We start from the raw sequence: 15,176 nt of genomic DNA, 5'->3' as shown, positions 1-15,176 counted from the left end.
ACAGACCCTGGGTCTCTGATGTATTTTATTCCAGACCCCTCTACTCACCACTACAGACTCCTGGATCTCTGATGTATTTATTCCAGACCCCCTCTACTCACCACTACAGACTCCTGGATCTCTGATGTATTTATTCCAGACCCCTCTTACTCACCACTACAGACTCCTGGAGTCTCTGATGTATTTTATTCAGACCCCTCCTACTCACCACTACAGACTCCTGGATCTCTGATGTATTTTATTCCAGACCCCCTCTACTCACCACTACAGACTCCTGGGTCTCTATGTATTTTATTCCAGACCCCTCTACTCACCACTACAGACTCCTGGTCTCTGATGTATTTTATTCCAGACCCCCTCTACTCACCACTACAACTCCTGGATCTCTGATGTATTTTATTCCAGACCCCCTACTACAGACTCCTGGATCTCTGATGTATTTTATCCAGACCCCTCCTACTCACCACTACAGACTCCTGGATCTCTGATGTATTTTATTCCAGACCCCCTCTACTCACCACTACAGACTCTGGTCTCGTGTATTTTATTCCAGACCCCCTCACTCACCACTACACGACTCCTGGATCTCTGGATGTATTTTATTCCACACCCCTCTACTCACCACTACAGACTCCTGGATCTCTGATGTATTTTATTCCAGACCCCCCTTAACCTATCGGAGACTCCTGGATCTCTGATTTATTTTATTCCCGAACACCCTCTACTCCACACTACAGAGCTCCGTGGATCTCTGAGTGTATTTTATTCCAGACCCTCCTCTTACTCACCCACTCACAGACTCCTGGATCTCTGTATAGGTATTTGTATTCCAGACCTCGCTTACTCGACACTACAGACTCCTGCATCTCTGATGATTTTATTCCAATCCCCTCTACTCACCACTACAGACTCCTGGATCTCTGATGTATTTTATTCAGACCCCCCTACTCACCACTACAGACTCCTGGGTCTCGCTCTGTGTATGATTTGGCGTCTATGTTGTCCAGACCCCCTTGCGTTCTCTACTCGCCGTACTACAGAAATATCCGGGTGTTGCGATCTTCTGATGTGATTTCATGACGTTCAGACCCCTCTACAGACTCCATTGCGATTTCTGTTTGATTGTTCATGTAGTTGTTTCGTTCTATTATAAGAGCCCTGCGTCACCGCCTCTAGCTCCCACTACAGACTCCTGTGCCGTCGCTAGGTGTCTCGGATCTCATTTCTTTTCTGTAGTGGTGAGTAGAGGGGGTCTGGAATAAAATACATCAGAGATCCAGGAGTCTGTAGTGGTGAGTAGAGGGGGTCTGGAATAAAATACATCTATCTAGTGTTCTATTATTATTTGACCCTGCTGGTCATCTATGAACATTTCAACATCTTGGCCATGTTCATTTATAATCTCCCTCCGGCACAGCCAGAAGAGGACTGGCCACCCCTCATAGCCTGGTTCCTCTCTCGGTTTCTTCCTAGGTTCTGGCCTTTCTAGGGAGTTTTTCCTAGCCACCGTGCTTCTACACCTACATTGCTTGCTGTTTGGGGTTTTAGGCTGGGTTTCTGTACAGCACTTTGAGATATCAGCTGATGTAAGAAGGGTTATATAAATACATTTGATTTGATTTGTTCTGCTGTCTGCTTACTTCTATGGATACCGCTATCATGTGTTGTTGGTTATACAGTGTAGATGGACTGCTCACTCTATACCCATCTTGGCCTCTCATCTTCCTATTCACCCTGTTGATCTATCTCTCTGTCTCCAGCGTGTGACTGTGATCCTGTGGGCTCCATGGAGGGAGGTGTGTGTGACAGCCACACAGACCAGGACATAGGTATGATCGCGGGGCAGTGCCGCTGTAAGCTGAACGTGAAGGGCACCCGCTGTGACTATTGCAAGGAGGGATACTATGGTCTGAGCCAGAACGATCCACAGGGATGCCAACGTAAGTGTGTGTGTGTGCGCGCTTGTGTGAGTGTGTGTGTGTGTGTGAGTGTGTGTTTGTGTGCATGTGTGTGTGTGCGCGCGCTTGTGTGTGTGTTTTTTATACAGTACCAGCCAAAAGTTTGGACACACCTACTCATTCCAGAGGTTTTCTTAATTTTTTACTATTTTCTACATTGTAGAATAATATTGAAGACATATTGAATCATGTAGTAACCAAAAAAGTGTTAAACAAATCAAAATATATTTTATATTCTTCAAAGTAGCCACCCTTTGCCTTGATGACAGCTTTGCACACTATTGGCATTCTCTCAACCAGCTTCACCTGGAATGCTTTTCCAACAGTCTTGAAGGACACAGTCTTGAAAAACTCCATATACTTTGAAATGACTAAAACCTAATCTACACGGTGTATAAATTATCATGGATCTACATTCATACAGTTTATTGACTGGGTCCAGCTCACTAATAATCACTACATTCATACAGTTTATTGACTGGGTCCAGCTCACTAATAATCACTACATTCATTACATTTTATTGACTGGGTCCAGCTCACTAATAATCACCTACATTAATAGAGTCTATTGACTGGTCCAAGCTCACTAATAATCACTACATTCATACAGTTTATTGACTGGGCCAGTTCACTAATAATCACTACAGTCATACAGTTTATTGACTGGGTCCAGCTCACTAAATAATCACTACATTCATACAGTCCTCAGCACTGGTCTCCAGGCTCATAATAATCACCTACATTCATACAGTTTATTGACTGGGTCCAGCTCACTATAATCACTACATTCATACAGTTTAAATTGACTGGGTCCAGGTCACTAATAATCACTGAAATGAACTCTAGACAGTCAGGAGCATAGAAAATAAAATTCCAAAAAATGATATAAAATTTTCAGTGCAAGGCCCCCCGCGATCTCGTTGAAGACCGAATGCGTCCCCCAGGGCAAAATTGTTTGACACCCCTGGTGTAAACAATGTGTGTGTGTTGTAGCAGACAGTGTAAAACGTGTGTGTGTGTTTGTTACCCTCAGCGTGTAAACTGTGACCCTCGTGGGGTTAATATGCTGGAAGCACCATGTGATCAGATCAGTGGGGACTGCTCCTGTAAGACATATATCACAGGCCGCTACTGCAGCAACCAGTGTCTGGTAAGACTGCCCTGTGCTCTTCTATACGACTCTCAACACCGTTTGTCCCCATGTTATAACACATTATTCCTTTCAGAGGCTGTCCACACCGTTTGTCCCATGTTATAACACTATTCGCTTTCAGACTTGCCTCATTCTTCACAATTATTGTATTGGAAGTTCTGAGTCCTGTGGTCATGATGTTGTGTGTGGGTGTCCTCCTCCCGCCTTAGCAGAGTCTGGGGCCTCAGTAATGACCTAGCAGGCTGCAGAGGCATGTGACTGTGGACTTTGGTGGAGCTACCATCAAACAGGTACACCTGACGTATGCAGGGACGAATTGTTTTACCTTGTGTGTGTTTGATTAATTGGCACTGAACAGGAAACTGTATCTGTTATTATTACGGTTACATAAATCAAAACTATATACATGCACATGTCTACATTTCTTATCTGTTTGTTGGACTCATGAGTTGAATATGAACGAACTGATGACGTCTAGTTGTGGTGTGTTGTGTTGTGTTGTGTGTGTGTGTGTGTGTGTGTGGTTGTGTGTGTGTGTGTGTGTGTGTGGTGTGTGTGTGTGTGTGTGTGCTGTGTGTGTGTGTGTGTGTGTGTGTGTTGTCTGTGTCTGTGTATATGCAGGTGTATGGTTGAAAACGCGGCAGTGTGACTGTCGGAGGAACCTGATTGGTCGACAGTGGTTCTGACGTGCAACCTGGTACTTCTGTGCTCCGCTGGACTACTACAAATACGAGGCAGAGGAACGCCGTTGGCCACTCACCTAGTGACCAGAACCTACCGGTGAGCATACACAGTACACATAGCTGTCCACTAGGGCACTGTTCATACTGTAGATGACATTGAGTATAGTCTAGTGTGAATTTAGTCCTATCAAGTATACAGTGTTTTCTGATCACAGCTCCCACCCTACTCGTTGATGAAAGTAGAATCCTTGGAAGATGTTTAATCTTTCTCTGTTGATAGTTTAGGACTGTGAAAGGTCTTTCTGTTATCTCCCATGCTTTAATAACGTGTCTGAGTAAGCACTTTCACTGATATACTATACGACTGTGCGATTCTTTATTTAAGAGATATATGGTTTCAGAAAAAACTTTTCCATGTTTGATCTGGGACACAAGTTGTAACTTCAGGTCACTTCACTGTTTTTCCTTTATTCAAGGTCATTCTCAGTGGATTTCAAACTGTATGTCTGCTTGTTCTCTGTGGAGACTGTATCTGAGCTTTACCCGGGTTCTGTTGTGGTGTTTGACTGGGTTTATCTGTACCCGGGTTCTGTTGTGGTGTTTGACTGGGTTTATCTGTACCCGGGTTCTGTTGTGGTTTTGACTGGGTTTATCTGTACCCGGGTTCTGTTGTGTGTTTGACTGGGTTTATCTGTACCCGGTTCTGTCGTGGTGTTTGACTGGGTTTATTTGTACCTGGTTCTGTTGTGGTGTTTGACTGGGTTTATCTGTAGAGATGGGTACCGGACCAGGAGAATGTGGTCTGTGTGGGCAGACCCACAGCTTGGGAGTAGAGAGTGTGTGTGTGTGTGTGTGTGTGGTGTGTGTGTGTGTGTGTGTGTGTGTGTGTGTGGTGTGTGTGTGTGTGTGTGGTGTGTGTGTGTGTGTGTGTGTGTGTGTTGTGTGTGTGTGTGTGTGTGTGGTGTGTGTGTGTGTGTGTGTGTGTGTGTGTGTGTGGACTATGGAAGGTACTGATAGTGTGGCTCTCAGCTGTAAAGAGGTTTACACTCCTCTCTGTCCCCAACTCAGGTAAAGGGGTTTACACCTCCTGTCTGACTCCCAACCCAGGTAAAGGGGTTTACACTCCTGTCTGGCCCCAACCCAGGTAAAGGGGTTTACACTCCTGTCTGGCCCCCAACCCAGGTAAAGAGGTTTACACTCCTCTCTGTCCCCCCAACCCAGGTAAAGGGGTTTACACTCCTCTCTGTCCCCAACCCAGGTAAAGAGGTTTACATCCTCTCTGTCCCCCAACCCAGGTAAAGAGGTTTACACTCCTCTCTGTCCCCAACCCAGGTAAAGAGGTTTATCCCTCTCTGTCCCCAACCCAGGTAAAGGGGTTTACACTCCTCTCTGTCCCCAACCCAGATAAAGAGGTTAACACTCCTGTCTGACCCCCAACCCAGGTAAAGGGGTTTACACTCCTGTCTGGCCCCCAACCCAGGTAAAGAGGTTAACACTCCTCTCTGCCCCCAACCCAGGTAAAGAGGTTTACACTCCTGTCTGGCCCCAACCCAGGTAAAGAGGTTAACACTCCTCTCTGCCCCCAACCCAGGTAAAGAGGTTTACACTCCTGTCTGGCCCCCAACCCAGGTAAAGAGGTTAACACTCATGCTGGTGGGTCATGCTGTAGCTGGACTCATGGGTCAAGTGTCAAGGGTTAATGTGCTGTCACTTTCAAAATGTTGTACGTTTGAAAACTTGATTTATGATACTATGGTGTCAAGGGTTATGTGGTGGTCATGTGGTGCTATCGATCATAATCATATCAATCATGATCATAATGTTATCAATCCTAATCATTTCAGTCATAATCATAAAGATATCTCTCTCTCTCTCTCTCTCTCTCTCTCTCTCTCTCTCTCTCTCTCTCTCTCTCTCGCTAACAACACTGATTCTACTTCCTCATTTCCTGGAGTAATATCTAACAAGTAATCTAACAAATTCACAACGACTACCTTGTACACACAATGTAAAGGGATGGAATAAGAATATGTACATATAAATATATGGATGGGCGAGCGGCATAGGCAAGATGCAGTAGATGGTATAAAATACAGCATATACATATGAGATGAGTAATGTAGGATATGTAAACATTATTAAAGTGCCATTATTTAAAGTGACTAGTGATACCTTAATTAAATCCATTTATTAAAGTGACCAGTAATTTGAGTCTGTATGTTTGCAGCAGCCTCCCTATGTTAGTGATGGCTGTTTAACAGTCTCATGGCCTTGAGATAGAAGCTGTTTTTCAGTCTCTCGGTCCCAGTTTTGATGCATCTGCACTGACCTCGCCTTCTGGATGATAGCAGGGTGAACAGGCAGTGGCTCGGGTGGTTGTTGTCCTTGATGATCTTTTTGGCCTTCCTGTGACATCGGGTGCTGTTGGTGTCCTGGAGGGCAGGTAGTTTGCCCCCGGTGATGCTTTGTGCAGACCGCACTACCCTATGGAGAGCCTTGCGGTTGAGGGTGGTGCAGTTGCCATACCAGGTGGTGACACAACCCGACAGGATGCTCTCGATTGTGCATCTGTAAAAGTTTGTGAGGGTATTAGGTGACAAGCCAAATTTATTCAGCCTCCTGAGGTTGAAGAGGCACCTTCTTCACCACGCTGTCTGTGTGGGTGGACCATTTCAGTTTGTCCGTGATGTGTACGCCGAAGAACTTAAACCTTTCCACCGTCGATGTGGATAGGGAGGTTCTCCCTCTGCTGTTTCCTGAAGAGCTGAAGTTTTGTTGACGTTAAGTGAGAGGTTATTTTCCTGACACCATACTCCGAGGGCCCTCACCTCCTCCCTGTAGGCTGTCTCGTCGTTGCTGGTAGTCAAGCCTACCATTGTAGTGTCGTCTGCGAACTTGATGATTGAGTTGGAGGCGTGCATGGCCACGCAGTCATGGGTGAACAGGGAGTACAGGAGAGGGCTGAGAATGCACCCTTGTGGGGCCCCAGTATTGAGGATCAGTGGGGTGGAGATGTTGTTTCCTATCTTCACCACCTGGGGGCGGACCGTCAGAAAGTCCAGGACCCAGTTGCACAGGGCGCGGTTGAGACCCTGGGTCTCAAGCTTAATGATGAGTTTGGAGGGTGCTATGGTGTTGAATGCTGAGCTGTAGTCGATGAACAGCATTCTTACATAGGTATTCCTCTTGTCCAAATGGGATAGGGCAGTGTGCAGTGTGATGGCGATCGCATCGTCTGTGGCCCTTTTGGGGCGGTAAGCAAATTGTAGTGGGTCTAGGGTATCAGGTAGGGTGGAGGTGATATGGTCCTTGACTAGTCTCTCGAAGCACTTCATGATGACAGAAGTGAGTGCTACGGGGCGATAGTCATTTAGTTCAGTTACCTTAGCTTGCTTGGATATCTTGAAGCATGTGGGGACAGCAGACTGGGATAGAGATTGATTAAATATGTCCGTAAACACACCAGCCAGCTGGTCTTCGCATGCTCTGAGGACACGGCTAGGGATGCCGTCTGGCCCGGCAGCCTTGCGAGGGTTAACACGTTTAAATGTTTAACTCACGTCGGCCACGGAGAAGGAGTCTTTGGTAGCAGGTCCCGTCGGTGGCACTGTATTGTCCTCTAAGCGCGCAAAGAAGTTGTTTAATTTGTCTGTGAGCAAGACGTCGATGTCCACGACGGGGCTGGTTTTCTTTTTGTAATCCGTGATTGACTGTAGACCCTGCCACATATGTCTCGTGTTTGAGCCGTTGAATTGTGACTCGACTTTGTCTCTATACTGACGCTTTGCTTGTTTGTTTGCTTTGCGGAGGCAATAACTGCACTGTTTGTGTTCGGTCATGTTCCCAGTCACCTTGCCATAATTAAATGCGGTAGTTCGCGCTTTCAGTTTGCGTGAATGCTGCCATCAATCCACGGTTTCTGGTTATTGACAGTTTTAATAGTCCCAGTGGGTACAACATCTCCAATGCACTTTCTAATAAACTTACTCACCGAGTCAGCGTATACGATACATTGATGTTATTGTCTGAGGCTACCCGGAACATATCCCAGTCCACGTGATCGAAGCAATCTTGAAGCGTGGAATCCGATTAGTCAGACCAGCATTGGATAGACCTAAGCACGGGTGCTTCCCGTTTTAGTTTCTGCCTATAGGAGGGGAGCAACAAGATGGAGTCATGGTCAGATTTGCCAAAGGGAGGGCGGGGGAGGGTCTTGTATGCATCGTGGAAGTTAGAGTAGCAGTGGTCCAGTGTTTTGCTCGAGCGGGTACAACAATCAATGTCCTGGTAGAATTTAGGTAGCCTCGTTCTCAAATCTCTCTCTCTCTCTCTCTCTCTCTCTCTCTGATTGAATGTTGTCCGTGTGATTTCCTCACTTTCAGCCCAGTCAACGAACACGTGCAGTTGTTCTACTCCAAGCAAGGAAGGGAACACTTTGCCTATTAGTCGGCAGTCAGCAAATCAGTTGACCTAGTCCTCTCCTCCACCTCTCCCCAGGGCAAGGCCAGGCCCCAGGCTGAGGTCGACTGTGTGGAGCACCTCAACAACCAGCTGAGGAGACACAGGCGCCATCAACGCATCGCCAACGCCCAGCAGCAGAGGGCAGCACTGAGACGCATCCGCCAGCTGCAGCAAACAGTAACACACTATCTGTTCCTTCCCTCCATAGAAATAAATACATAGAAATATAATGTATTCATATAATTCTATAATATTCTAATCTATTCATTATATTTCTATGAATAAATATGTTACTGACATCTATGGTTCCCTCTGTCTTCCGTTGCCTTGAACCACGGTTGTGGGCTGTAGGCTGAAAGCTGTAGGCTGTAGGCTATGGGGTGGACTGTAGGCTGTGGGCTATGGGTTGTGCTTTGGGGTGGGATGTAGCCTGTAGGCTGTGGGGTGGGCTATGGGCTATAGGGTTTGCTGTGGTCTTTGGGATGGGCTGTAGGCTGTGGTGTGGGCTATGGGGGTGGGCTGTGGGGTGGGCTGTGGGGTGGGTGGGGCGTGTCTGTACGGCTTTGGGGGTGGCTGTAGGCTATGGGGTGGCCGCTGTAGACCTGTGGGTCTGTAAGGCTATGGGGTGGGCTGTATCTATTGGGGTGGGCTGTAGACTGAAGGCTGTGGGCTGTAAAGGCTGTGGGGGCGGGCTTGTTGTCTGTAGGCTGTGGGGCTGTAGGCTTATGGGTGGCTATGGGTGTCCGTTCTCGCGGGTGGGCTGTGGGGCTTGTAGGTATGGGGTTGGGCTGTGGCTGTGGGCTATGGGGTGTGCTTTTGGGGTGGGCTGTAGGCTGTGGGCTTGTAGGCTATGGGGTGGGGCTTGTAAGGCTGTGGGCTGTAGGGCTTTATTGGGGGTGGGTGTAGGCTGTGGGTATGGGGTGTGCTTTGGGTGGGGCTGTAGCCTGTTGGGGGCTGGTAGGCTATGGGGTGGGTCTGTAGGTCTGTGGCTGTAGGCCCTATGGGTGGGCTGTAGACTTGTGTGCTGTGGGCTATGGGGTGGGCTGTAGGCTGTAGGCTGTAGGCTATGGGGTGGGCTGTAGTCTATGGGGTGGACTGTGGGCTGTATGCTGTAGGCTGTTGGCTGTAGGCTATGGGGCGGGCTGTAGGCTGTGGTGTGGGCTGTAGGCCATGGGGTGGGCTTTAGGGTGTGTGCTGTGGGCTATGGGGTGTGCTTTGTGGTGGGATAGGAGCTTTAGGCTGTGGGCTGTGGGGTGGGCTGTGGGCTGTAGGAAATGGGGTGGGCTGTAGGCTTTGGGGTCGGCTGTAGACTGTGGGCTGTAGCCTGTGGGCTGTAGGCTTTCTGCGTGGGCTGTAGGCTATGGGGCAGCAGGTAGCCTAGTGGTTAGAGCATTGGGCCAGTAACCAAAAGGTTGCAGATCGAATCCCCGGGCTGACATGGTAAAAATCTGTTGTTCTGCCCCTGAACAAGGCAGTTAACTGTTCCTAGGCCATCATTGACTTGCCTAGTTAAATAAAGGTTAAATAAAATAAAAATGGGGTGGACTGTGGGCTGTGGGGTGGGCTGTAGGTTATGGGGTGGGTTGTAGGCTGTGTGCTATGGGGTTTGCTGTAGGTTGTGCTGTAGGCTATAGGGTGGGCTGTAGACTGTGGGCTGTGTGCTTTGGGGTGGGCTGTGGGGTGGGCTGTAGGTTATGGGGTGGGAGTGTGTATGTGATGTGTTTAGTATGTTTTGTGTGTCTGTGATGTGTTTTTGGTGTGAATAGTGTGTTTAGTGTGTCTGACGTGTTTTGTGTGTCTGTGATGTGTGTTTAGTGTGTCTAGTGTGTTTAGTGTGTCTGACGTGTTTAGTGTGTCTGTGACGTGTTTTTAGTATGTTTAGTGTGTCGTGCTAACGGGTCTTCCTCTGTGTGTGTTTCAGCCGGATGTGAGGAGTGTCCACAGGGAGCGATCCCAGGGTCACATGATCACATGGACTGGACCTGGTTTTGCCCAGGTCAAAGACGGAGCTGGACTGGTCTTCGCCATAGACAACATCCCCCATGCCATGGACTATGACATCATGATCCGCTATGAGCCAGAGGTACAGTACGCTTCACTCCCTCCAGTTCTCCATGTCTCCCCGCGCATTGTACTACCACTGTAAAACCAGGCAAACCCAAAGGACTCCAATACACTTTGGAAGACCCTTAAATAAATCTGTGTTTGTAACACACTGACGATCACAGAAATGTAAATGTTGTCGCTCTCCTCTCTCTCTCTCTGCCGGAGACTTGGACATGTGATAACAATGTAACAGTGTGAAACCAATGCCGTTAACACATTTTAAAACACTGCCTGTTGTTTGTGTGTGTAGTCGACAGAGGACTGGGAGGCCATAGTGACTGTCACCTCCCTGCTGCTATCCTCTAGCTCCCGCTGTGGCAACCTGCTGCCTACTGAACAGCTGTATACAGTCACCCTGCCACACCACAGGAGGTACTACTGATAGAACCAATCCTAACCCTAAGCCTAACCTCAAGCCCTAACCCAACCCTAACTCCAACCCTAACCCTGATAGACCAACCCAAACCTCAACCCTAAACCTCAAGCCCTAACCCAACCCTAACTCCAACCCTAACCCTGATAGACGACCAACACCCAAACCTCCACCCTAAACCCTAAACCCTAACCCAACCCCTAACTCCAACCCTAACCCTGATAGACCAACCCCAAACCCTCAACCCTAAACCCCTAAACCTAACCCCAACCCTAAACCTCCAACCCTAACCCTGATAGACCAACCCAAACCTAACCCCAACCCTAACCCTAAGCCTAACCTCAAGCCCTAACCCAACTAACTCCAACCCTAATCCTGATAGACCAACCCAAACCTCAACCCTAAACCCTAAACCTAACCCAACCCTAACCCTGATAGAACCAACCCCAACCTAACCCAACCCCAACACCAACCCTGATAGAACCAACCCTAACCCTAACCTCAACCCCACCCCTGATAGAACCAACCCTAACCCCAACCCCAACCCTAACCCTGATAGAACCAACCCTAACCCAACCCCAATCCTAACCCTGATAGAACCAACCCCAACCCTAACCCTGATAGAAACAACCCACCCCAACCCTAACCCAACCCTACCCAACCCCAACACCAACCCTAACCCCAACCCTAACCCCAACCCCAATCCTAACCCTGATAGAACCAACCCTAACCCTAACCCCAACCCTAACCCCTGATAGACCAACCCTAACCCCAACCCCAACCCTAACCCCAACCCCAACCCCAACCCCACCCCTTGTAGATAGAACAACCCCAACCCCAACCCTAACCCCAACCCTAACCCTGATAGAAACAACCCCCAACCCCAACCCTAACCCCAACCCTAACCCCAACCCCAATCCTAACCCTGATAGAACCAACCCCAACCCTAACCCTGATAGAAACAACCCCAACCCCAACCCTAACCCAACCCTAACCCCAACCCAACACCAACCCTAACCCCAACCCTAACCCCAACCCCAACCTAACCCTGATAGAACCAACCCAACCCTAACCTGATAGAACTAACCCAACCCCAACCCCTAACCCTGATAGAAACCAACCCCAACCCTAACCCTGATAGAAACAACCCCAAACCCCTAACCCCAATCCTAACTCCTGATAGAACCAACCCTAAACCCTAAACCCAACCCAACCCTGATAGACCAACCCCAATCCTAACCCTGATAGAACCAACAACCTAACCCTAACCCCAACCCCAACCCTGATAGACCAACCCTAACCCCAACCCCAACCCTAACCCCAACCCAACCCCAACCCTAAACCCTGATAGAACCAACCCCAACCCTAACCCTGATAGAAACAACCCCAACCCTAACCCCAACCCCAACCCAACCCTAATCCTAAACCTGATAGAACCAACCCCCAACCCTAACCCTGATAGAAACAACCCCAAACCCCAACCCTGATAGAAACAACCCCAACCCTAACCCTGATAGAAACAACCCTAACCCTAACCCTGATAGAAACAACCCTAACCCAACCCTGATAGAAACAACCTAACCCTAACCCCAACCCCAACCCTGATAGACCAACCCCAACCCCAAACCCTGATAGAAACACCCTAACCCAACACCTGATAGAAACAACCCTAAACCCAACCGACCCATGATAGAAACAACCCTAACCCCAACCCCAACCCAACCCTGATAGACCAACCCTAACCCCAACCCCAACCTAACCCCAACCCAACCCAACCCCACCCCTGATAGAACCAACCCTAACCCCAACCCTAACCCTGATAGGCCAACCCTAACCCCAACCCCAACCCTAACCCCAACCCCAACCCCAACCCACCCCTGATGAACCAACCCTAACCCCAACCCAAACCTGATAGAACCAACCCTAACCCTGATAGACCAACCCTAACCAAAACCCCAACCCTGATAGACCAACCCTAACCAAAACCCTGATAGACCAACCCTAACCAAAAACCCCAACCCTGATAGACCAACCCTAACCAAAACCCGATAGACCAACCCTAACCAAAACCCCAACCCTGATAGACCAACCCTAACCCAACCCTGATAGACCAACCCTAACCAAAACCCCAACCCTGATAGACCAACCCTAACCAAAACCCTGATAGACCAACCCTAACCAAAACCCCAACCCTGATAGACCAACCCTAACCAAAACCCTGATAGACCAACCCTACCAAAACCCCAACCCTAACCCCAACCCCAACCTGCTGCCTACTTAACAGACTGTTGTGTGTGTGTGTTTGTGTGTGTGTGTGGGTGTGTGTGTGGTGTGTGTGTGTGTGTGTGTGTGGGTGGGTGGTGGTGTGTGTGTGTGTGTGTTTGTGTTTTAGCACAGGTTTCAATAGATATGAATTCCATATATGTGTCGTTAATGTGTACCAACCAGTATGTGTGTGGTCTCTGGAATAATCCCAGGTATAAATCTAACAGTGACTCCTATTATATTATCAACCCCTCTACTCTAGCAATATTTACTAACCAACTAAGGATTTATGCCATTCTTAAAATGTGTTGGATTCCCACTGTTATTATATGATACAGGAATAGAAGCCAGTGTACTGTAGCTTAGTTCTGGGTGTGAGAGAACATTCTTCTGATAAGGTCGATAGATAGCGTGTTGGCGATAGATAGCGTGTTGGTCGATAGATAGCGTGTTGGTCGATAGATAGCGTGTTGACATTGAGAAACCGTGACAACTCCCAGTCTAAGGGAGAGAAAGTTATTGTAGGTTAATTGAGTTTGTTTTAGCTTTATTGTTATGAGAACATGTACTTTCCTTACAGGTTATCTACACTGTTTGCTATCAGCAGTAAACATGTTGGCTCCTTTCCTTTAACTTTCCCCCGAGAAACACTAGTCCTGCCGCCGCAGTCCTCTTTACAAGGTGTTACTGAGAAACACTAGTCCTGCCGCCGCAGCCTCCTTGCAAGGTGTTGCTGAGAAACACTAGTCCTGCCGCCGCATCCTCCTTGCAAGGTGTTGCTGAGAAAAACTAGTCCCTCCGCCACAGTCCCTTTACAAGGTGTTATTGAGAAACACTAGTACTGCTGCCACAGTCCTCTTTACAAGTGTTACTGAGAAACACTAGTCCCTCCGCCACAGTCCTCTTTACAAGGTGTTATTGAAACACTAGTACTGCTGCCACAGTCCTCTTTACAAGGTGTTACTGAGAAACACTAGTCCCTCCGCCACAGTCCTCTTTACAAGGTGTTACTTGTTGTGTGTTTGTCCTGCAGCACACTCATTCTCTCATACTGTCAACTATCACTGTGGAGACTTGCCAGCATAAACTTTTCCCATCCTTTTCCACCCTGCCTACTGATGACTGCCTAGTACAGTCTGTACCCAGGCTATTCTCTGGTCCAACCAACCTACACATGTCAAGAAACTTCCCTAAGAAGGAACTTGTGTATAACAAAGAGTTCCAACGGGCCCGGATCTGACTGGTTCACTGGACCCTGGTTCCCTCTGCTGTTCTGTTCTGCTCTGTGATTGGTGTCTCAAGCAGAACCAATTAACAAAGCGACCAAAAACACACACAGCGATCGACAGGATGCCAGGCAGAGGGAGCGCACAAGGAGGGCACCAGGCATACAATGGCTGTAGACTGGATCACTGTCTTCACAATGGCTGTAGACTGGATCACTGTCTTACAATGGCTGTAGACTGGATCACTGTCTTCACAATGGCTGTAGACTGGATCACAGTCTTCACAATGGCTGTAGACTGGATCACAGTCTTCACAATGGCTGTAGACTGGATCACAGTCTTCACAATGGCTGTAACTGGATCACTGTCTTCACAATGGCTGTAGACTGGATCACAGTCTTCACAATGGCTGTAGACTGGATCACAGTCTTCACAATGGCCGTAGACTGGATCACAGTCTTCACAATGGCCGTAGACTGGATCACAGCCTTCACAATGGCCGTAGACTGGATCACAGCCTTCACAATGACCGTAGACTGGATCACAGCCTTCACAACGGCCGTAGACTGGATCACAGCCTTCACAACGGCCATAGACTGGATCACAGCCTTCACAACGGCCGTAGACTGGATCACAGTCTTCACAACGGCTGTAGACTGGATCACAGCCTTCACAACGGCCGTAGACTGGATCACAGTCTTCACAACGGCCGTAGACTGGATCACTCTGTTTGTTGAGAGTAGTGAGACTGGAGAGGTGGCAGAAAGCCTTCCTTCATTTTCTCAAAGACCTGTTAGAAATGGGTTTTGGAACGCAGCCCGTCTAGAAAAAATACACCATGGATTGTGTGGACACATTTTAGATGATGAATTGTGGTACTGTGTGTGCATGCGTACGTGCGTCCGTCCGTCCGTCCGTCCGTCCACCGTTCAGTCTTCTGCCTGTTAAACT

General features: G+C 48.3%; 1 protein-coding gene across 1 annotated transcript in view; it reads left to right on the top strand.

Moving 5' to 3' along the window:
• The window catches only part of LOC112073451 (laminin subunit beta-1-like), a gene marked incomplete at its 5' end in the record, with an annotated part of 42,967 nt that overhangs the window by 8,274 nt on the left and 19,517 nt on the right, over nt 1–15,176 (top strand). The window contains 9 exon segments of the mRNA XM_070440149.1: nt 1,761–1,940; nt 2,992–2,996; nt 2,998–3,121; nt 3,326–3,360; nt 3,711–3,854; nt 3,856–3,891; nt 8,292–8,432; nt 10,177–10,338; nt 10,612–10,733. Of these exon segments, the coding sequence (XP_070296250.1) occupies nt 1,761–1,940; nt 2,992–2,996; nt 2,998–3,121; nt 3,326–3,360; nt 3,711–3,854; nt 3,856–3,891; nt 8,292–8,432; nt 10,177–10,338; nt 10,612–10,733 (949 nt within the window).

The sequence above is a fragment of the Salvelinus sp. IW2-2015 genome, unplaced genomic scaffold (assembly GCF_002910315.2).
Source record: "Salvelinus sp. IW2-2015 unplaced genomic scaffold, ASM291031v2 Un_scaffold2265, whole genome shotgun sequence".
NCBI lineage: Eukaryota > Metazoa > Chordata > Actinopteri > Salmoniformes > Salmonidae > Salvelinus > Salvelinus sp. IW2-2015.
The sequence above is the reverse complement of the archived record's forward strand: the minus strand, read 5'-3'. Positions and strand labels throughout refer to the sequence as shown.